General features: G+C 46.6%; 1 protein-coding gene across 6 annotated transcripts in view; it reads left to right on the plus strand.

Annotated features, from left to right (window-relative positions):
• The window catches only part of DNM3 (dynamin 3), a 422,060-nt gene that overhangs the window by 76,066 nt on the left and 322,060 nt on the right, over positions 1 to 23,934 (plus strand). For all 6 annotated transcript variants that reach the window (XM_056523256.1, XM_056523254.1, XM_056523257.1 and 3 more), the window contains exon 12: positions 4,264 to 4,377. In XM_056523256.1, the coding sequence (XP_056379231.1) occupies positions 4,264 to 4,377 (114 nt within the window). The remainder of the gene's footprint in view (positions 1 to 4,263; positions 4,378 to 23,934) is intronic.

The raw sequence follows: 23,934 nt of genomic DNA on the forward strand, positions 1-23,934 counted from the left end.
AGGAGGGAGCTTAAGACAAGCAATACAAATGTATAAATAGGGGAGGAGAGAGCTTCATCTGCCATCTCTTGGAGAACTGCAAATTATAGATGAAGCCTGCAGGGCAGAAATCTGCCGATAAATACCTTACACAAGTTACATATAATGCCCAGAAATAGTGCTGCTCCTCATGCATAGACACAGGGCAGCTTATCCTGAAAAGTCACCTGAAACGACAAGAACGCCTTAATGATAATAAAAACCTCCTATTCATAGCGAACAGGCAGACACTGGAGTTGGAGATAGACTGTCCAGGTTGACTCGATATAAACAGGTTGCGTTGGATTTCCCATTGGATCATAGGGAGGATTTACAGACGGGAGATTGTTCTCTGGTCCTGACAGTAGGACCAGAGATGCTGGATGATACACGCGCCCCTGCAGCGCCGCTTTAACAATAGCAGGACATTTTTAGAAAGTGATATTTTCCTGTTGACCTGATCTTCAGGGGAAGGGAGGGAGATGGGTGTTTTTACAAGTTTTTCACATTGACTTCCTCCTGTGACTGTATTCGTGTAGAGCCGGCAGGAATCCTGGGTAGGACGGTATGTAACTCATCCGCGCTCACCAGACCCCAGAAGGGAAGGAACCGGTGTCATCCTTCGGATCATCCTGTCCGGTGCACCCCGCTGACAGCTGCAGCATTATCTCCTGTCCCTGCTACTGATGCATGTGTTTCCCTTCTTCCTGATTTGCTCCGTTTCGTGCCAGCGACGTTCGCACTTTTCCAGCAGCACATGATCTCCGTAGCGCTGAAGCCGAAGGAGACCAAACAAATCTTCTGCCATCGTTTTAACATTTGCAAAACTACAACTCCCAGCATGCCCGGACAGCCAACGGCTGTCCGGGCATGCTAAGAGTTGTAGTTTTGCAACAGTTTGAGGTCCACAGTTTGAAGACCTAGGGTCTAGTTACATAGTGGTTAGAGATGAGCGAACTTACAGTAAATTCGATTCGTCACGAACTTCTCGGCTCGGCAGTTGATGGCTTTTCCTGCATAAATTAGTTCAGCTTTCCGGTGCTCCGGTGGGCTGGAAAAGGTGGATACAGTCCTAGGAGACTCTTTCCTAGGAATGTATCCACCTTTTCCAGCCCACCGGAACACCTGAAGGCTGAACTAATTCACGCAGGAAAAGTCATCAACTGCAGAGCCGAGAAGTTCGTGACGAATCGAATTTACTGTAAGTTCGCTCATCTCTAATAGTGGTCCCCAACCGAGTCCTGAAGGCACAGTTATATAGAGTTATATACATTTATATAGCCGTATAGTGTTATATACATTTGTTGCAGCATTTTTTTTTTTTTTTAAATCATCACAGTGTATATATTACTATACAGCTTTAAAGGGGTACTCCGCCCCTAGACATCTTATCCTTGCCGCCGGAGACCCCCGCAATCTCCCTGCTGCACCCGGCATACTTATAGAGCTTCGGGGGCCGCGACAGAGGCTCGTGACGTCACGGCCACCCCCATCAATGCAAGTGTAAGGGAAAGGGCTTGGTGGCTGTCACGCCCCCTCCCATAGACTTGCATTGAGGGGGCGTGACCATGACGTCACGAGTGCGGCGTGTTTGTGGCGTCACGAGCCTCCGCCCCGCATCGCCAGTCATCCAGCACGGAGCAAAGTTCGCCCCGTGTACCAGATGTCTGGGGTGCCACAGCTGAGATTGCAGGGATCCCCAGCAGCGGGACCCCCGCAATCAAACATCTTATCCCCTATTCTTTGGATAGGGGATAAGATGTCTAGGGGCGGAGTACCCCTTTAATAATAAAATGTGTGTGACCAGATATAGCCAGTCATAGAATAGAAATAGCTTAAAGTAACCGAATATATATCATACTTATATAGCGTTAGGATACAGTGTAATTCTCCATTAAAGGGGTAATCAATTTTATTCAAAAAAAGACACTCACCCCAAGATATATAACTTACTAAGGTAGTGTTATCACAAATTGTACTGGCTTCAGCATGCTTTTCCGTGATTAGCCCCTGACAGGAAGTTGTGTAGTCTTATCATTTTCAGTGTGGTGTTGTCTCAGCAGTTCCCCGGCTCCTCCCCCTCCCTTGGCAGGAAGTTGTCTAGTCCCTTGAATGTTAGTGTAGTGTTGTCTCAACAGCTCTCCAGCTCCTCCCTCTCTCCTGACAGGAAGTTGTGTAGTCCTCTCATTGTCCGTGTGGTGTTTCTCCAGGCTCCTGCCTGTCTCCTGGCAGAAAGTTGTGTAGTCCTCTCATCGGCAGTGTGGTGTTTGCCCCAGCTTCCCGGCTCTTCCCTTTCTTCTGAGACAACATATCATCCTTTGCTGTCTTGGAAGCTTTACTGTATCTTGTCTCTGAGCTCAAGCCCCGCCTTTTAAATGATGTCACCACCTCTGTCCAGCCCCTACAGCCTACATCACCATCTCCCTATCATATACATTTATAACTTTATTGAGACATTTAGGGAAAAATAAGGTGTGGCTACAGCATGATGCCTTGTGCTGAGCAATGCCACAGGCAGAGGTGCAGACAGGGAATGCATAATAGGTGCTGCAACCTTACTGATTGTGCCATAGTCTGCTGTGAAATGAGATGGTCTACAGCCGCTCTGAGTGGGTAACTGGCAGGAGTACTGAGGGAAGGGGAGTAGACAGGGTGGGAAGACTGTGATGAAGAGCTAAGAGAAAGCAATGCATTCTGGGAATTGTAGTACTGTGCAACTGGTCAACCAGTAAGAACAGGACTAAGATCCACAAAACAAATAAGATTTTTGCAGCATAGATGAGAAATGATATATGCTACTGTACAATTTTTTTATGGACAAAAGTTTATGCACAGATGTTGCAAAACTACAACTCCCAGCATGCCCGGACAGCCAACGGCTGTCCGGGCATGCTGGGAGTTGTAGTTTTGCAACAGCTGGAGGTCCATAGTTTGAAGACTACTGCTATGAGATAGGGAGGTTATGTTCACATTTGGGATGGAGCACAATCTTTTTTAACTAGCGGGACCTTAGTGGACAAAATAAACGCTGCAAGAAGTAATATTTTTGCGATGGCAAATTCTGCTAAATAAATGGACAACAGTACAAAACCAAACAGACCCTAATAAACCTTATTGGATCCATTGGGTTCTATTTTCTGGCCCCAAACACCCAACCGGAGCATATGTGAACGAGGCCTTAAAGGGGTACTCCCGTGGAAAGCTTAAAAAAAATTATAATAATCAACTGGTGCCAGAAAGTTAAACAGATTTGTAAATTACTTCTATTAAAAAATCTTAATCCTTCCAGTACTTTTTAGGGGCTGTATACTACAGAGGAAATGCTTTACTTTTTAGATTTCTCTGATGTCCTGACCGCAGTGCTCTCTGCTGACCTCTGCTGTCCATTTAAGGAACTGTCCAGAGCAGGAGAAAATCCCCATAGCAAACATATGCTGCTCTGGACAGTTCCTAAAATGGACAGCAGAGGTCAGCAGAGAGCACTGTGGTCATGACATCAGAGAAATCTAAAAAGTAAAGCATTTCCTCTGTAGTATACAGCCCCTAAAAAGTACTGGAAGGATTAAGATTTTTTTAATTGAAGTAGTTTACAAATCTGTTTAACTTTCTGGCATCAGTTGATTTAATAAAAAAAAGTTTTCCACGGGAGTACCCCTTTAAAGGGGTTCTCCGGTGGAAAATTTTTTTCTTTTTTTAAATAAACTTGTGCCAGAAAGTAAAACAGATTTGTGAATGACTTCTTTTTAAAAATCGTAATATTTCCAGTACTTACCAGCTGCTGTATGCTCCACAGGAAGTTGTTTAGTTCTTTCCAATCTGACCACAGTGCTCTCTGCTGACACCTCTGTCTGTGTCAGGAACTGTCCAGAGCAGGAAAGGTTTGCTATGGGGTTTTGCTTCTGCTCTGGACAGTTCCTGACACGGACAGAGGTGTCAGCAGAGAGCACTGTGGTCAGACTGGAAAGAAGTACACAACTTCCACTGTAGTATTCAGCAGCTGATAAGTACTGGAAAGATTAATATTTTTAAATAGAAGTCATTTACACATCTGTTTAACTTTCTGGCACCAGTTGATTAAAAGGATGTTTTCCACCGGAGTACCCCTTTAAAGGCTAACAGGGCACTGAATACATATGTGTCAGCTGTGAACATCTACTAACTCTCCATCATATTGTACTAAATTTGTGTTGTTACAATTTAACAATTACAAAAAAACTGAAATTCGGTTTTCCTGACTCTTTGCAGGTGATCCGGAAAGGATGGCTGACTATAAGCAACATCAGTCTGATGAAGGGGGGCGCCAAGGACTACTGGTTCATTCTCACTGCTGAAAGCCTCTCCTGGTATAAAGACGATGAGGTCAGTAGTGTTTGAGTAGTATATATATATACTAGCTGAGTACCCAGCGTTGCCCGGTTTTTCCTTCCTCATCCTTGTTGGGGAGGAAAATCAGCAAAGGAGGAAGCTTTTGACTTCATATCCCATCCTCCTATATATTGTTGTCATATCCCAACCCCATATCCTGTCCTCATATCTCAACCTCATATCCCAACCTTATATCCTGTCATCCTATCCCGACCTCCTATCTCGACCTCCTATCCCATCCTCATATCCCATCCTCCCATGCTGACCTCTTAACCCGTCCTCCTATCTCAACCTCATATCCCGTCCTCATATCCCGACCTTATATCCCGTCCTCATATCCCGTCCTCATATCCCATCCTCCTATGCTGACCTCTTATCCCGTCCTCCTATCTCAACCTCATATCCCGTCCTCATATGCCATCCTCATATCCCGACCTTATATCCCGTCCTCATTTCCTGTCCTCATAGCTCGACCCCATATAATGTCCCCATATCCCGTCCTCATATCTCGACATATCTCGACCTCATATCCCATCCTCCTATCTTGTCCTCCTATCCATCCTCATATCCAGTCCTCCTATCCCATCCTCATATCCGGACCTCATATCCCGTCCTCATATCCCGTCCTCATATACGGACCTCATATCCCGTCCTCATATCCCGACCTCATATCCCGTCCTCATATCCCGTCCTCATATACGGACCTCATATCCCGTCCTCATATCCTGTCCTCATATCCCATCCTCATATCCTGTCCTCAGGTGGGACTGATTTGTGATGAAGATATTTTAAGCTGAAAATAGAAGGGGACGTGGCTTTGTGGCACTGGGTGTGATTTGCAAGCCAGACCGATGCACAAAAAGGATAGAGAATAAAAGGGGTGTAGCTTAAATAGTGGACGTGTCTTTGTTAGATGGGTGTGGCTTGCAAGCCGGATTGACACATTAACCAGGAGATGCAGAGCGGAGCTTGTGGAGTAAGGTACTGGAAGTCCCATATACTTGCATGGGACTTGAAACAAAAACCCATCTTTTATATAAGGGTGTAGGTAAGGGTTAATTTAACTATCTTATCATATATAAGTAATATATGTACCAGGCATTATTGAAATATCTCCAGCTATGCAGAAGTTATGTGGGAACATACATCTCCCATAGATTTGCATGGGACTTTAAATTCAGCCACTATATGGTCTCCTCATGCTGCCGCAGCCTCTACGCTGTGTCAATCAGCCACTATATGGTCTCCTCATGCTGCCATCACTTCCACACTGTGTCATTCAGCCACTATATGGTGTCCTCATGCTGCCAACACCTCCACACTGTGCCATTAAGCCACTATATGGTGTCCTCATGCTTCAGCTGCATCCAAGCTGTGTCATTCAGCCACTATATGGTCTCCTCATGCTGCCGCCGCCTCTATGCTGTGTCATTCAGTCACTATATGGTCTCCTCATGCTGCCAACACCTCCACGCTATGTCATTCAGTCACTATATGGTCTCCTGACACTGATGCCAATACCTCCACGCTGTGCCATTCAGCCACTATATGGTGTCCTCATGCTTCAGCCTCATCCACGCTATGTCATTCAGTCACTATATGGTCTCCTTACACTGATGCCACCACCAGGCTCTGTCATTGTGCTGCTGTGCGGCAGTGATTCTAATAGCGATGTATTAATAACAGTATTATTTCACTACCCCAGCACACTCCCTATACGTGTTACAGCAAGGCAAAGTGTTCTACAACCCTATTGAGGCTCTCTGTAGGCCAGAAATAGCTGTTTTTAATAGCGATTCGCCGCAAATAACCAAAACAAATGTACCGAAACAAATTTTTTGGGAGAATTCGGTGAATTGAATTTTTCAAAAATTCGCTCATCAATAGTTAGGATTGGTTGTAAGGGTTAGGATTAGGGTTTAGGGTAAGTATAAGATTAGGGGTAAAGGTTAGAGGTTTGGATTAGGCATAGGGGTTAGGATTAGGATTGGTTGTAAGGGTTAAATTAGTGGTTAGGGGTTTAGGATTAGTGGTAAGGGTTAGGATTAAGGGTTAGAGATTAGGAATAGGGTTAGTGAGTGAGATGGAGCCGTCTGTTAAGCAGAAAAGTGTGTTCCTGTGTGGAGGGTCACACTCCGCTACAGGGACACAGTTTTCTTCATTACACCGGCCGTCCGTCTCTTCTCCTGTGATGCAGATGGGGTGATTATTGCTGCCTTCATTATCTGCAGTGGTCAGACCTGACTAGAAGAGACCAGAGCAGCGGGGCAGTTCGGGACTTGGGACAGGTGACTGTTAGGTGAGTAATTGTGTTCCCCCACGTGTAACTCTCCAGTTGTTGCAGAATTACAGCTCCCAATAATGACCTTCTGTGTGCAAATGCAGTTAATGTAGGGGCACAGTTCATGTAGGGGCACAGTTCATGTAGGGGCACAGTTCATGTAGGGGCACAGTTCATGTAGGGGGACAGTTCATGTAGGGGGACAGTTCATGTAGGGGCACAGTTCATGTAGGGGGACAGTTCATGTAGGGGGACAGTTCATGTAGGGGGACAGTTCATGTAGGGGGACAGTTCATGGAAGGGGACAGTTCATGTAGGGGGACAGTTCATGTAGGGGGACAGTTCATGGAAGGGGACAGTTCATGTAGGGGGACAGTTCATGTAGGGGACAGTTCATGTAGGGGGACAGTTCATGTAGGGGGACAGTTCATGTAGGGGACAGTTCATGTAGGGGCACAGTTCATGTAGGGGGCAGTTCATGTAGGGGGACAGTTCATGTAGGGGGACAGTTCATGTAGGGGGACAGTTCATGTAGGGGCACAGTTCATGTAGGGGCACAGTTCATGTAGGGGCACAGTTCATGTTGGGGCACAGTTCATGTAGGGGCACAGTTCATGTAGGGGCACAGTTCATGTAGGGGACAGTTCATGTAGGGGGACAGTTCATGTAGGGGCACAGTTCATGTAGGGGCACAGTTCATGTAGGGGGACAGTTCATGTAGGGGACAGTTCATGTAGGGGCACAGTTCATGTAGGGGACAGTTCATGTAGGGGCACAGTTCATGTAGGGGGACAGTTCATGTAGGGGGACAGTTCATGTAGGGGGACAGTTCATGTAGGGGACAGTTCATGTAGGGGGACAGTTCATGTAGGGGACAGTTCATGTAGGGGACAGTTCATATAGGGGCACAGTTCATGTAGGGGGACAGTTCATGTAGGGGGACAGTTCATGTAGGGGGACAGTTCATGTAGGGGCACAGTTCATGTAGGGGGACAGTTCATGTAGGGGACAGTTCATGTAGGGGGACAGTTCATGTAGGGGCACAGTTCATGTAGGGGGACAGTTCATGTTGGGGCACAGTTCATGTAGGGGCACAGTTTATGTAGGGGCACAGTTCATGTAGGGGGACAGTTCATGTAGGGGCACAGTTCATGTAGGGGGACAGTTCATGTAGGGGGACAGTTCATGTAGGGGGACAGTTCATGTAGGGGCACAGTTCATGTTGGGGCACAGTTCATGTAGTGGCACAGTTCATGTAGGGGGACAGTTCATGTAGGGGGACAGTTCATGTAGGGGACAGTTCATGTAGGGGCACAGTTCATGTAGGGGGACAGTTCATGTAGGGGGACAGTTCATGTAGGGGGACAGTTCATGTAGGGGACAGTTCATGTAGGGGACAGTTCATGTAGGGGGACAGTTCATGTAGGGGACAGTTCATGTAGGGGGACAGTTCATGTAGGGGGACAGTTCATGTAGGGGCACAGTTCATGTAGGGGGACAGTTCATGTAGGGGCACAGTTCATGTAGGGGGACAGTTCATGTAGGGGCACAGTTCATGTAGGGGACAGTTCATGTAGGGGGACAGTTCATGTAGGGGGACAGTTCATGTAGGGGCACAGTTCATGTAGGGGGACAGTTCATGTAGGGGCACAGTTCATGTAGGGGGACAGTTCATGTAGGGGGACAGTTCATGTAGGGGACAGTTCATGTAGGGGCACAGTTCATGTAGGGGGACAGTTCATGTAGGGGGACAGTTCATGTAGGGGGACAGTTCATGTAGGGGGACAGTTCATGTAGGGGACAGTTCATGTAGGGGCACAGTTCATGTAGGGGGACAGTTCATGTAGGGGGACAGTTCATGTAGGGGCACAGTTCATGTAGGGGGACAGTTCATGTAGGGGGACAGTTCATGTAGGGGGACAGTTCATGTAGGGGACAGTTCATGTAGGGGGACAGTTCATGTAGGGGACAGTTCATGTAGGGGGACAGTTCATGTAGGGGGACAGTTCATGTAGGGGGACAGTTCATGTAGGGGGACAGTTCATGTTGGGGCACAGTTCATGTTGGGGCACAGTTCACGTAGGGGCACAGTTCACGTAGGGGCACAGTTCACGTAGGGGCACAGTTCACGTTGGGGCACAGTTCACGTTGGGGCACAGTTCATGTTGGGGCACAGTTCATGTTGGGGCACAGTGGCATTCATAGAGGGGGCCCAGACACCTCATTCATTGTTTTAAAGGACACTAATTTGGTACAGGGAACAGTATATGTTAATATATGTCAATATGTGTCAATTTAATATTTGGGGGCATAGTGTGTGACAGTATTATACTCAGGGGCACGGTATGTGGCAGTTTGTGGTCGGGAAACACTCATGTAGAGAAACCTATAAAAGTTACTGCTGAGTCATACATACACAAAATTCTACTGTGCTGTAGTTTTCGGTGATTTTTTATGTCTATTAAGAGCGTGCTTTTATTTCCCAGGCAATCGCCAAGTTGTTGCATGTGACATAAAAAAAAGCCGCACCAGCCAAGTTACGTATCTGTAGTTTAGCCCATTGTTTCTCTGGCCAACAGAACACCTAGCCTGAGGACAGGCTTGGGGACCACTGTGTGACTAGATCCTAGAACTCAACAGATAAGCCAGAGATATACGCATCTTATAGAGGTGTCTGGGAATGCTGGGAGTTGTAGTTCTGCAACAGCTGGAGGTGACACTAATTGGGAAACCCTGTGTTAGTTTGTAACTCACAAAAAGATTACTATAAAGTGCTAAATTTTATAGAAATCTTTGTGTTATAAACTAACACAGGGTTTCCCAAATAACGTCGCCAACATCTGTCCGGGCATGCTGGGAGTTGTAGCTGGAGGCGCTGGGACCCCTGCGATCCCTGTGCAGCGGGTGGCAGGGTCGTGACGTCACTGCCATGCCCCTTGTAACGTCACGCCACACCCCTCAATGAAAGTTTAAGGAAGGGGGCGTAGCAGCCATCACGCTCCCTCCCATACTCTTGCATTGAGGGGGTGTGGTCTGATGTCACGAAGGGTGTGGCGTGGCGTCACAACCCTGCAACCCGCTCCAAGCGTTCACAACAAAATGCTCCAAACGCTGGGGCAACAGAGTACCCCTTTAATTTGACACATATTTACATATATTTACACTGTGCCCTGTACCAAATAAGTGTATTTTTGTGCCCCCTAAAACAATGCATGTGGTGTCTGGGTCCCCTCAATGAATGCCACTGTGCCCCAACATGAACTGTGCCCCAACATGAACTGTGCCCCAACATGAACTGTGCCCCAACATGGACAGTGCCCCCACATGGACAGTGCCCCCACATGGACAGTGCCCCCACATGGACAGTGCCCCCACATGGACAGTGCTCCCACATGGACAGTGCCCCCACATGGACAGTGCCCCCACATGGACAGTGCCCCCACATGGACAGTGCTCCCACATGGACAGTGCCCCTACATGGACAGTGCCCCCACCTGGACAGTGCCCCCACCTGGACAGTGCTCCCACCTGGACAGTGCTCCCACCTGGACAGTGCCCCCACCTGGACAGTGCTCCCACCTGGACAGTGCCCCCACCTGGACAGTGCTCCCACCTGGACAGTGCTCCCACCTGGACAGTGCCCCCACATGGACAGTGCCCCCACATGGACACTGCTCCCACATGGACACTGCTCCCACATGGACAGTGCCCCCACATGGACAGTGCCCCCACATGGACAGTGCTCCCACATGGACAGTGCCCCAACATGAACTGTGCCTCTACATGGACAGTGCTCCCACATGGACAGTGCCCCTACATGGACAGTGCCCCCACATGGACAGTGCCCCCACATGGACAGTGCCCCCACATGGACAGTGCTCCCACATGGACAGTGCCCACTCATGGACAGTTTCCCCCCCATGAACTGTGGTCTCCATAAACTTTGCCACTGTGCCTTCCATTAATTATGACTCTCCAGCTGTTGCAAACTACACCTCCCAACATGTGCAGACAAAAGGTCATGATGGGAGCTGAAGTTCTGCATCAACTGAAGAGTCACATGTGGCGGAACATAATTACTCACCTAACAGTCCCAGGTCTTGAACTGCTCCACTGCTCTGGTCTCTTCTAGTCAGGCCTGACCACAGCAGATGATGCAGGCAGCGCTAATCACCCCATCTGCATCATAGGAGAAACGACGGATGTCCGGGCAGGGAGTGTTTCCTCGCTACCGCAGCGCTTGGGTATTCGTCTGTATCAGTGTCATTAAGAGGGAGAACCAGCTGGCAATCCAGATGACTTTCGGACGCTGTCTGGATCTAGACCGCAGTGCGCCAGCTGAATACCGCTGGTATAGATCACTGTATGATTGGTGGGGGTACGACCAATGCCGCACAACCTATGATCAATTTGGCTCATTGCCTTTTGGATTTTAAGGATGTGCTATAAAGTTGCAACTTGTTTCAAAGGTTGCAGACAATAAATTTTTGTGTTCCCCCTAAACTGGTTTCAAAATGTAAAACCAGGGAACAAGGTGAAAATAGCCGAAAAACAAAGAAACAAAAAATACACCCAAGCAATAGTATATGAGTCTTTGAGTGACGCACAGAAAAGAATGCGCCATTTTGTTCTGTAATTCCCACCGATTTGGATGGAAAGTGTTGCAGAGAGAAGAGGCTAGGGACATTTATGGCCTCATAGCGGAGTACCCGCCATTGTCCGGTCTTCCTACCTAATCCTTGTGGGAGAGGAAAAGTAACAGAGTTCTTTCTTTACCTGACTGTCCGGGCATGCTGGGAGTTATAGTTTTGCAACAGCTGGAGGCACCCCGGTTGGGAAACACTAGTGTAGAAACAAATGTATGCTATAAAAGTTACTGCTGAGTCCTACGTGCTGTAGTTTTCGTTTTTTGTTTTTTTTTGTTTTTATGTCTATTAAAAGCGAGCTTTGATTTTCCAGACAATCGCCAAGTTGTTGTATGTGTCATAAAAAAAAAAGCTGCAGCGGCCGAGTTACGTATCAGTAGTCAAGCCTGTTGTTTCTCTGGCTAAAAAAAACACCTAGCCTAAGGACAGGCTTGGGGACCACTGTGTGACTAGATCCTAGGTCTCAACACATAAGCCAGAGGTGTACGTGTCATATAGAAATGTCCGGTCATGCTGGGAGTTGTAGTTTTACAACAGCTGGAGGCGACGCTATTTGGGAAACCCTGTGTTAGTTTGTAACTCACAGCAAGATTTCTGTATTATAGAGACAGCAGAATTTCAGACAAACATAGAGCAACTAGATCTAGATCCTAGGTAATACAGGGTTTCCCAATCAGTGTCACCTCCAGCTGTTGCAAAACTTTTCATGTTATAAACTAACACGGGGTTTCCCAAATAGCGTCGCCTTCAGCTGTTACAAAACTACAGCTCCTAGCATGCCCGGACAGCCAACGGCTGTCCGGGCATGCTAGGAGCTGTAGTTTTGCAATAGCTGAAGGCGACGCTATTTGGGAAACCCCGTGTTAGTTTATAACATGAAAAGTTTTGCAACAGCTGGAGGTGACACTAATTGGGAAACCCTGTGTTAGCTTGCAACTCACAGCAAGATTTCTATAAAGTGCTAAACTCAGTTATTATTATTTTATATATATATATATATATATATATATATATATATATATATATATATATGTGTATATGTAATTTTATTATTATTATTATTATAAACTAACACAGGGTTTCCCAAATAGAGTCGTCTCCAGCTGTTGCAAAACAACAACTCCCAGCATGCCCTGACAGCCAAAGGCTGCTAAAAAAGTTACTGCTGAGTCATACATGATGTAGTTTTTTTTTTTTTTTTTTTTTTTTTTATAATGCACTTTTTTTTGGACTGCCGGCAACCTAAGCGCTTTTTTTTTTTTGCCCAAATTGGATATAAGAGAAAAAAAAAATCCTCCTTAATTCGTTAACCCCGTCCACATTTTCTGTTAATAGAAAAAAAATAAAGCGTAGCCGTCGATCTGGAATGCATTTACATGATGTCGTGAGTTTTCCATTTGGAATTTGAAAATGAGACCATCTGGTGTGTTAGTGTTGTTACCCCTTGTGCAAACAGCGGGGCCCCCAACGAGCCATGAAAATAAAGGCCTCTGTTATCCTTTAGCTGTCACTCATAGCCTTTGCCACTGGAACCGGCCCAACTAAGGAGGCTTTCCGCCGGCTTCGTTTACATCCAGCTTTAACCTATTTAATGCCAGAAACCCCCTGGTATGGATTTGAGAACATCACGTGCATCTCTGCCGCTGAAATGTATTTCTTAATACCCGATACAAGACGTGTTGAGGGAAGAGTTAGTTTTACGCCACACTGCAACTTTGTTTGTTCATTGCATTATACATTAAAGGGGTTATCCAGGAAAAAACTTATTTTTTATATATCAACTGGCTCCAGAAAGTTAAACAGATTTGTAAATTACTTCTATTAAAAAAATCTTAATCCTTTCAGTACTTATGAGCTTCTGAAGTTAAGGTTGTTCTTTTCTGTCTAAGTAATCTCTGATGACACCTGTCTCGGGAAACGCCCAGTTTAGAAGCAAATCCCCATAGCAAACCTCTTCTAAACTGGGCGTTTCCCGAGACAGGTGTCATCAGAGAGGACTTAGACAGAAAAGAACAACCTTAACTTCAGAAGCTCATAAGTACTGAAAGGATTAAGATTTTTTAATAGACGTAATTTACAAATCTGTTTAACTTTCTGGAGCCAGTTGATATATGTAAAAAAGTTTTTTTCCTGGATAACCCCTTTAAGGCATTACAAATTTTTGACCCATAGAAAGTGTAACCTAAAGCCCAGGCTAGTAATGCCAGACATCTTGAGGAAAAAGCTAGGTTTGCGTCGTACTGCAACTTTGTTTAAATCATTCCTAATTGCTCAGCGTATTATATGTTCAGGCATTACTTTCTGAACACCTATTTTTGACTAATAGGAAGTGTGACCTAAAGCCTAGGCTAGTTGGATACAAATCATATTAGCCCAATACAAGACATCTCCAGAAAAAGTAATGTTTGCGCCTTACTGCAGCTTTATTTAATTCATTCTTGTTTGTTCAGTGCATTATACATTCAGTCTTTACTTCCTGCACACACTATCACATCATTTTTGCCTAATAGAAAGTATAATCTAAGACCCAGGCTAGTAGGCTACAAAGCATAGTAGCCAAATACAAGACATCTAGAAGAAAAGGTTTGTGCCGTACTGCAATTTTGTTTGTTTTTGTTTGTTTAGTACAGTGGCCTGCAAACTGTGTCTGTTGGCTGTCTGGGCATGCTGGGAGTTATAGTCTTGTAACATCTGGAGGGCTACAGTTGGCTGTCCGGTCATGCTGGGAGTTGTAGTCTTGCAACATCTGGAGGACTACAGTTGGCTGTCCGGGCATGCTGGGAGTTGTAGTCTTGTAACATCTGGAGGGCTACAGTTGGCTGTCCGGGCATGCTGGGAGTTGTAGTCTTGCAACATCTGCAGGACTACAGTTGGCTGTCCGGGCATGCTGGGAGTTGTAGTCTTGTAACATCTGGAGGGCTACAGTTGGCTGTCCGGGCATGCTGGGAGTTGTAGTCTTGTAACATCTGGAGGGCTACAGTTGTCTGTCCGGGCATGCTGGGAGTTGTAGTCTTGTAACATCTGGAGGGCTACAGTTGGCTGTCCGGGCATGCTGGGAGTTGTAGTCTTGTAACATCTGGAGGGCTACAGTTGTCTGTCCAGGCATGCTGGGAGTTGTAGTCTTGCAACATCTGGAGGGCTACAGTTGTCTGTCCGGGCATGCTGGGAGTTGTCGTTTTGCAACATCTGGAGGGCTACAGTTGTCTGTCCGGGCATGCTGGGAGTTGTCGTTTTGCAACATCTGGAGGGCCACTGGTTTAGTGTATTACACATTCAGGCATTGCTATTTGCACAGATTATCGTCTAATTTTTGACTCAAAGAAAGTGTAATATAAGACCCAGGCTAGTAGGCTACAAACATACAAGCCCAATACAAGACATCTTGAGGAAAAGTAGATTTGCGCTGTACTGCAACTTTGTTTATCTTGTTTGTTCAATGCATTATACATTCAGGCATTACTTACCTACATTATCACCTCAGTTTAAGCCTAGGCTAGTAGACTACAAAGCATACAAACCCGATACAAGTCATCTCAAAGAGAAATTAGGATTGCGCCATACTGCAACTTTGGTTAAATCATTCTTGTTTTTTTTCTTCAGTGCAGTGGTTTCCAAACTGTTACTAAACTCCAGCTGCTGCAAAGCTTGCTGGGAGTTGTAGTTTTGCAACATCTGGGGGGGGCCACAGTTTGGAGACCACTAGTGAAGTGCATTATACATTCAGGCATTCTTCACACATATGATCAACTATGCTTTGATAATAGAAAGTGTGATCTTAGGCCCAGGCTAGTAGACTACACATTTTTAGTAATTAAATACAAGACATGCAAAACCCCAACTCTTTCTCTCTTCTTAGGCTTTCTCCCCTTCGCCCGTTGGGAGTTGTTGCAAAACCACAACTCCCAGCATGCCCGGACAGCCAACGGCTGTCCGGGCATGCTGGGAGTTGAAGTTTTGCAACTGCTGGAGACGCTAATTGGGAAACCCTGCGTCAGTTTGTAATTCCTTTTATTCCTACACTTAAAGGGGTATTCCAGGAAAAAAACTTTTTTTTATTTTTTATTAACTGGTGCCAGAAAGTTAAACAGATTTGTAAATTACTTCTATTAAAAAAAATCTTTATCCTTCCAGTACTTATTAGCAGCTGTATGCTACAGAGGAAATTCTTTGCTTTTTGAATTTCTTTTTTGTCTTGTCCACAAGTGCTCTCTTCTGACACCTCTGTCCGTGTCAGGAACTGTCCAGAGTAGTATAGGTTTGCTATGGGGATTTTCTCATTTTTACAGGCTTCAGGTGTCAGCAGAGAGCACTGTGGACAAGACAAAAAAGAAAAGAATTTCCTCTGTAGCATACAGCTGCTAAAAAGTACTGGAAGGATAAAGATTTTTTTTAATAGAAGTCATTTACAAATCTAACTTTCTGGCACCAGTTGATTTAAAAAAAAAAAATGTTTTCAACCAGAGTACCCCTTTAAGGGAAAAATTACATTTGTGCTACACTGCCACTTTGTTTACAGGAATCTTATTTGTTCAGTACATTATACATTCATTCATTACTTTCTGCTCACATGATCACCCAATTATGACTAATAAGAAGTAGGTGTCAAAGCTGTACAAGGGCTCTTCTGCCTCTCATCATACAAGATGACTTTTGCCCTGTTTCACTCAAGACTCCAGATATTATTGTAATCGAAGTCTCATTTCAACCGTAGTGGTCATACACGATTTACTATCTGAGCGAGACCATGGTACGGTGTCAATGAAAATATTGCAGTATTTGCTACTGTGGTGGCCCAGTACAGGATTTGCACCCCGGTACCCTAGCTGCTCTTACAGTGTCCCCTGTTCCTGTGCATGTATGTCTATGTTATGCTGTGTATTGTATATAAAATGCCTTTAAGAACAGTTGACATGTGATTAACCTGTTGTCATGTGATTGTAACCCAGTGAGATATCAGTGACCATGTGGCCTAAGGATGACCTATGGGACCACTCCTAGTTGCCCCCATATAAGCCTTGGGTGGAGCTATCTCACTCTTATAGCTCTTTGCTCTTTCTGCTTAGCTGAGTTGCAGTGAAGTCAAGTCCTGTCAGAGTGTGCCTGGAGTCCAGAAGAGGCCTAAAGTCAGTCCAGCAGCCACGGATTCTCAAGTCCATTGCCCCACAGGTCAAGTCAAAGCCTGGTAAGCTACAGAATGAACTGTGTCCAGTATTGTCAGAAAATCGCATACCGATGCAAATTAAATTTGTGCCAGAAAGGACTTTGCCAGTGAAAAGTGTTTAACCCAAGGTGCTGGTGAAATAGAGCTATGCTACGTTATAAAGTGTTGTCAGTACCTGCAATGGTTAAAGATGTGCCGGAGAAGCGAGCAAAAATTTCCCGCGCTGGTCAGCGTCCCGCCCCTTGGCATGAGAACCATGTTGCTGTATTGATGCCAAAGTGGAACTGTAAAGATCCGCCCCTTGTTGCCGGGAGAGCGGAAGTCAGCGCTGCACCGCTGATGTACTTCCGGCCGGCGGGCCATTTTCCCGAAGCCCTGCATAAAAGGAGCAGCACCGCCGGATCCTCTCAGTTTGCCGGAAGTCTGCAAGTTGAGCAACATGGCGGAACAGGCAAGCATGAGGTCGGAAAGTCCCAGGATGGTCCCAGAGGCCCGGAAAGTTGCCACGGCACAAATGTTCCAGGAGCTGGCAGATCGTCTACAGCGTATCTCCAGCAGGGCCGAAGAGGCCTTTTACCAAGTCTCGCTGCCCGAGGATGATGGCAACTGGCCAGCAACCCTGGCATAGGGAACGCCGGCATCTTCCCGAGGATCATCGCCAGTGAGGCTGTCCCCTCACCACCGGACCTGGGGATCCTGGGCCAAAATCCATACAGAGGAGTCAGAAGTGAGTACCCAGTCTGAGTTCCGCTTTCTCTACCCCTCCTTCTACCCCTAGCCCAGAGCAAATCCCCCAGGTCCAGGAGTCTGCAGTACGTCCCCGGTGGTTGTTTGGCGATGATCCTGGACCTATCCAGTACATGAGGAATCACCAACTTCCCCTGCCAGGGAAGTCCCATCCCCCAGTTCGGATGGCCCTGTCCAAGAGGGCTAGGAAAGAAGCCCAGGTGGCCAAAATTGTAGAAGGACTGAGGGCACAAAGAATGAAAGAATATGGGCCGAAGAGCTGCCATATGAGGTGCAACAGATGCAGCAGCAAGACACCAAAGCATTAGAGGCCCTGTACATCAGAAAGTTGGACCATCCCTGAGGGGGAGAGCCACCCCTGGAACGCCAGAGCCACAGTTGTAAAATTTGACAAAGTGCAGGGGTTTGGCACCCTCATGGACTGACGTCATGGTGGACCCCGTTATATGTGCCAGCCTCTGAAGCAGTCTGACAGGCGAGGCTGGGATGGCAAATACCCAGGCTGAAGAGTCTACAAGTGATAACTATGCTACTTGTCACTAACTTTGTTTTGTGAAGAGCTATTGTTTTCAGGTTCCTGCAACATTTAAGAAAAGCGCCTGGTGGACTCACCAAGAACTTCTGTAACCATTTGCGGATGTGTACGTGCCCGGCTTTCAGCCGTGATCCTTTACTGAGATCTCTAAATGTACCAGAACTGTGGAGCGGTACTCCAAAAATATATATATATATTCCGAGTAATAAATTCCCATTTATATATTTGCACAGGTGATGCAAATGTTGTTGACCTATATTGTTTAAGACACGTTGTAATAAATGTACATAATGTGTTGGTACAAAATGTTGGAGTATTTACTGTTTTTGTCCATGGCAATTTATATAGGAGGCATCCTGACTAGGTCAGGAGAAGCATATCCACTACCTCACTGCCATGACAGTTACCAGCTAGGTACTGAGAGTGATAGTACCTTTGTATATTCAGTCAATCTAACATAGATAATGCTAATGTCATGTACATAGTGTTTGTATATAAACTAGTCAATTGTCCTGTCTAGCATTGAGTTTTCTAACGCCAGAGATCAGGGGTCTCAAACTCCCGGGTGCCGGGCAGGTGATTTCTTCAGGCATTTAGCCCTGCTTCGGGCAAGCCTTTTGGCTAAGATCAAGTGTAGTATCTGTTCTTATCAGTTTCATGCTAGTGGCAGGCAACACCAGTATGGAGCTGGTGGGGATGGGTGCTGCATGGTAGGGAGCACGTGTACCGGGGCATTCCGGGGCTGGTTCTGAGGAATCAGCCCGAGGGCTGCCCCGATGTGACCTGCTTCCTCCGGGTCTCGCCATGAGGCTGAGAGGGTCTAGAGCTGAGGTACTTTTGTGCCTCGGGGAGTGGTGCCCCCGAGGTGCCGAAACTCACTGGAAGTGCTGGCTCACTGAGTGGAAGCACGGGCACCATAATCTCTTCACCTTGTGGCACTCACTTCTTGATTCCCGGCCTTCTGGCTAGGATCAGAGACATTTTTATAGATCCGGCCGGATGTCCGGGCAGTATATCTGTCCACATTCACTTATTTCTTTTTATCTCACTGTGTCACTTTTTGCGTGTTGTGTGTCCACTGGATTTGTCAGGATGCGGTAGCCTTCTGGGTGTCCCTCCTGGTGGTCTAGGGGAGGTGTGTGTGGCCATTAGGTTCCGCACCTCCCTGCAAACACCCTGGGTACTCCTGCTCTGGCAGGGTACCAACCGTTATCGGCTCTGCGGGCAGATACCTGGGATGTCGGGAGCATTTGTGGTCCCTTAGTAGTTTCGGCGAAAAGGGACATCGAACCTGGAACCTCGCAGGTACCTTTTGGCCCGGAGGCGAAGGGTAAGGTTTGTTGGGGGGCCTCTCTCCTTTTGGAGAGGGGCTTGCGATAGACTGCATGCTTTGTGCATGTTTTTTTTGTGTAATACGTTTGCACTTTTTCTTGCACTTTGGGATTCAAGAGCACGTTCCTCGGCTCTTAAAAAAAAATAAAAAGGCAGCGCTAAATGCCGGAAGACTTTACACATGTCGGCACACACTACTACTGTACCTGTATCTCCCTGCTGCAGCTTATAACGAGCCTTCCTGGAGGGATGCGCGCAATTGGGGAGGTCATTGCATCTGCTGCGCCCGACACCGGGACACTGACGTCCTACAGGGGGCATGTGATGACATCACATAACGCGCATATCCCCGCAAAGGAGGCTCGTTTTAGGCTGCATCAGGGAGATGTCAGTACTGTAGTAGTGTGTGCCGACGTGTGTAAAGTTTTTAGCGCTGCTTACTGTAGCTGTGAAACTTAACTTCCCTGATTACTTGCCTAATAAGGGAGGACCTGCTTATCACCACCTACCTTCTTAGGGGACATAATTGTTTAAATAGGAGCCCTACCTGCCAGGGGTAATATCTATCTGGGGGCCTGTACACCTATTGGGAACCCCTACCTGATCATCAGGTAGGGCTCCCCAGTAGGTAGACAGACCCCCAGATAGATATTAGCCCCATCAGTGATGGGGATCATATCTATCCGGGGCCTCTATACCTACTTGGGAGTCCTACCTGATGGGGGTCATATCTATCTGGGGGCCTTTGTACATACTGTGGAGTCCTACCAGATGGGGGTCATATCTGTCTGGGGGCCTGTGTACCTACTGTGGAGTCCTACCAGATGGGGGTCATATCTATCTGGGGGCCTTTGTACCTACTGTGGAGTCCTACCAGATGGGGGTCATATCTGTCTGGGGGCCTGTGTACCTACTGTGGAGTCCTACCAGATGGGGGTCATATCTATCTGGGGGCCTTTGTACCTACTGTGGAGTCCTACCAGATGGGGGTCATATCTGTCTGGGGGCCTGTGTACCTACTGTGGAGTCCTACCAGATGGGGGTCATATCTATCTGGGGGCCTTTGTACCTACTGTGGAGTCCTACCAGATGGGGGTCATATCTATATGGGGGCCTGTGTACCTACTGTGGAGTCCTACCAGATGGGGCTCATATCTATCTGGGGGCCTGTCTAGGGGCATATTATGGGGGCATTATATGTGGGGGTACATGATGGGGGCATTATATGTGAGGGGCGCATGATGGGGCATTATATGTGAGGGGCGCATGATGGGGGCATTATATATGAGGGGTGCATGATGGGGACATTATATGTGAGGGGCACAAATGTTGGGGGCATTATATGTGAGGGGCGCATGATGGGGGCATTATATGTGAGGGGCGCATGATGGGGGGCATTATATGTGAGGGGCACATGATGGGGGCATTATATATGAGGGGTGCATGATGGGGGCATTATATGTGAGGGGTGCATGATGGGGACATTATATGTGAGGGGCACATGATGGGGGCATTATATATGAGGGGTGCATGATGGGGGCATTATATGTGAGGGGTGCATGATGGAGACATTATATGTGAGGGGCACATGATGGGGGCATTATATGTGGGGGGCACATGATGAGGGCATTATATGTGAGGGGTGCATGATGGGGGCATTATATGTGAGGGGCGCATGATGGGGGCATTATATGTGAGGGGCACATGATGGGGGCATTATATGTGAGGGGCACATGATGGGGGCATTATATGTGAGGGGCACGTGATGGGGGCATTATATGTGAGGGGCACATGATGGGGACATTATATGTGAGGGGCGCATGATGGGGGCATTATATGTAAGGGGCACATGATGGGGGCATTATATGTGAGGGGCACATGATGAGGCATTATATGTGAGGGGCGCATGATGGGAGCATTATATGTGAGGGGCTCATGATGGGGGCATTATATGTGAGGGGCGCATGATGGGGGCATTATATGTGAGGGGCTCATGATGGGGGCATTATATGTGAGGGGCACATGATGGGGACATTATATATGAGGGGTGTATGATGGGGGCATTATATGTGAGGGGCACATGATGGGGGCATTATATATATGAGGGGCGCATGATGGGGGCATTATATGTGATTTGCGCATGATCGGGGCATTATATGTGAGGGGCTCATGATGGGGGCATTATATGTGAGGGGCACATGATGGGGACATTATATATGAGGGGTGTATGATGGGGGCATTATATGTGAGGGGCACATGATGGGGGCATTATATATATGAGGGGCACATGATGGGGGCATTATATATGAGGGGTGTATGATGGGGGCATTATATGTGAGGGGCACATGATGGGGGCATTATATATATGAGGGGCACATGATGGGGGCATTATATGTGAGTGGCTGATGATGAGAGCATTTTATGTGAGTGGCGCATGATGGGGGCATTATATGTGAGGGGCGCATGATGGGGGCATTATATGTGAGGGGCTCATGATGGGGGCATTATATGTGAGGGGCACATGATGGGGGCATTATATGTGAGGGGCACATGATGGGGGCATTATATGTGAGGGGCTCATGATGGGGGCATTATATGTGAGGGGCACATGATGGGGGCATTATATGTGAGTGGCGCATGATGGGGGCATTATATGTGAGGGGCACATGCGGCCCAGCCTCTACCTTCAGCGGCCCCCAGATAATTTGAGTTTGAGACCCCTGCCGCAGATGGTCCTTGTATCTCTGTGATTTTTAAACACTTTTCTTTCTTTAGAGCAGTGGTCTCCAAACATGCTGGGAGTTGTAGTTTTGCAATAGTTTAGAGACCACTAGTTTATCGCCTTATACGTTCAGGCATTAACTTCTGCGCACGTTTTTATTTATTTTCTGTGCTAGTTATTATTATCTCATTTTGACTACTAGCCCGATGCAAGATGTCTCGAAGAAAAGTTGTAGGTTTGCGCCGTACTGCAACTTTTGTGTAAATCATTCTTGCTTGTTCAGTGTGGCGGTCTCAAAACGGTGACCCTCCAGCTGTTGTAAGACTACAACTCCCTATATGCGCGAACAGCCGTTAAAGAAAAGTTCTGGGGGAGATTTATCAAAACCTGTGCAGAGGAAAAGCTGCTGAGTTGCCCATAGCAACCAATCAGATTGCTGCTTTCATTTTGCAGAGGCCTTATCAAAAATGAAAGTATTGATCTGATTGGTTGCTATGGGCAACTCAGCAGCTTGATAAATCTCCCCCTCTGTTTTGCGCCATGCTGCAACTTTGTGTAAATCATTCTTGTCTGTTCAGTGCCGTGGTCTCAAGACATGCTTGGAGTTGTAGTTCTGCACCATCTGGAGGTCCACGAGGTCCACTGTGGGCCTCCAGCTGTTGCAAGGCTACAGCTCCCAGCATGCCCGGACAGCCAACGGCTGTCCGGGCATGCTGGGAGTTGTAGCCTTGCAACAGCTGGAGGCCTACAGTTGGCTGTCCGGGCATGCTGGGTGTTGTAGCCTTGCAACAGCTGGAGGCCCACAGTTGTCCGTCCGGGCATGCTGGGTGTTGTAGTTTTGCAACATCTAGAAGGCCAGCAGAGTTCATGGTATGTTTATGTGATTTTTTTTTAACACTTTTGTAAAGTAAGGCTACATTCACACTGCCGATTCTCTCCGGTATTTTAGGATCGAGAATTGGCGGAGAAAAAATAGTGCTTGCGCCGTCTTTTTCTCCGGCAATTCTCTCCGAAAATAACGGCTCCCGATGGACCCTATTGACTATTATAGGGTCCATCGGGTCCCATTATTGGCCATTATGACCGGTCAAAATTACGGCTGTTAAACTGCTAAAAAAAAGGGAGTTTGAAGGGGCATACCGGCAGTGTGAAAGGGGCCTAAGATGGGAGCGATACCAGAAAAATTAAAGGGGTTATCCAGGAAAAAACTTTTTTTTATATATCAACTAGCTCCAGAAAGTTAAACAGATTTGTAAATTACTTCTATTCAAAAATCTTAATCCTTTCAGTACTTATGAGCTTCTGAAGTTAAAGGGGTACTCCGGTGAATACCTTTTTTCTTTTAAATCAATTGGTGCCATAAAAGTTAAACATATTTGTAAATTACTTCTATTAAAAAATCTTAATCCTTCCAGTACTTATTAGCTGCTGAATGCTACAGAGGAAATTCCATTCTTTTTGAAACACTGATGACATCACGAGCACAGTGCTCTCTGCTGACATCTCTGTCCATTTTAGCAACCGTGCATAGCAGATGTATGCTAAGGGCAGCATGGTGGCTCAGTGGTTAGCACTGCTGCCTTGCAGTGCAGGGGCCTTGGGTTCAAATCCCCCTAAGGACAACAATAAATAAATAGTTATTATTATTATAATGACGTCAGCAAAGAGCACTGTGTTCGTGATGTCATCAGAGAGAATTCCAAAAAGAAAAGAATTTCCTCTGTAGTATTCAGCAGCTAATAAGTACAGGAAGGATTAAGATTTTTTAATAGAAGTCATTTACAAATCTGTTTAACTTTCTGGCACCAGTTGATTTAAAAGAAAAAAGGTTTTCACCAGAGTACCCCTTTAAGGTTCTTCTTTTCTTTTCTGTCTAAATGCTCTCTGATGACACCTGTCTCGGGAAACACCCAGTTTAGAAGCAAATCCCCATAGCAAACCTATTCTAAACTGGGCATTTCCCGAGACAGGTGTCATCTGAGAGGACTTAGACAGAAAAGAACAACCTTAACTTCAGAAGCTCATAAGTACTGAAAGGATTAAGATTTTTTTTTAATAGAAGCAATTTACAAATCTGTTTAACTTTCTGGAGCCTGTTTTTTCCTGGAATATCCCTTAAAATATTTG

The sequence above is a fragment of the Hyla sarda genome, chromosome 6 (assembly GCF_029499605.1).
Source record: "Hyla sarda isolate aHylSar1 chromosome 6, aHylSar1.hap1, whole genome shotgun sequence".
Lineage (NCBI taxonomy): Eukaryota > Metazoa > Chordata > Amphibia > Anura > Hylidae > Hyla > Hyla sarda.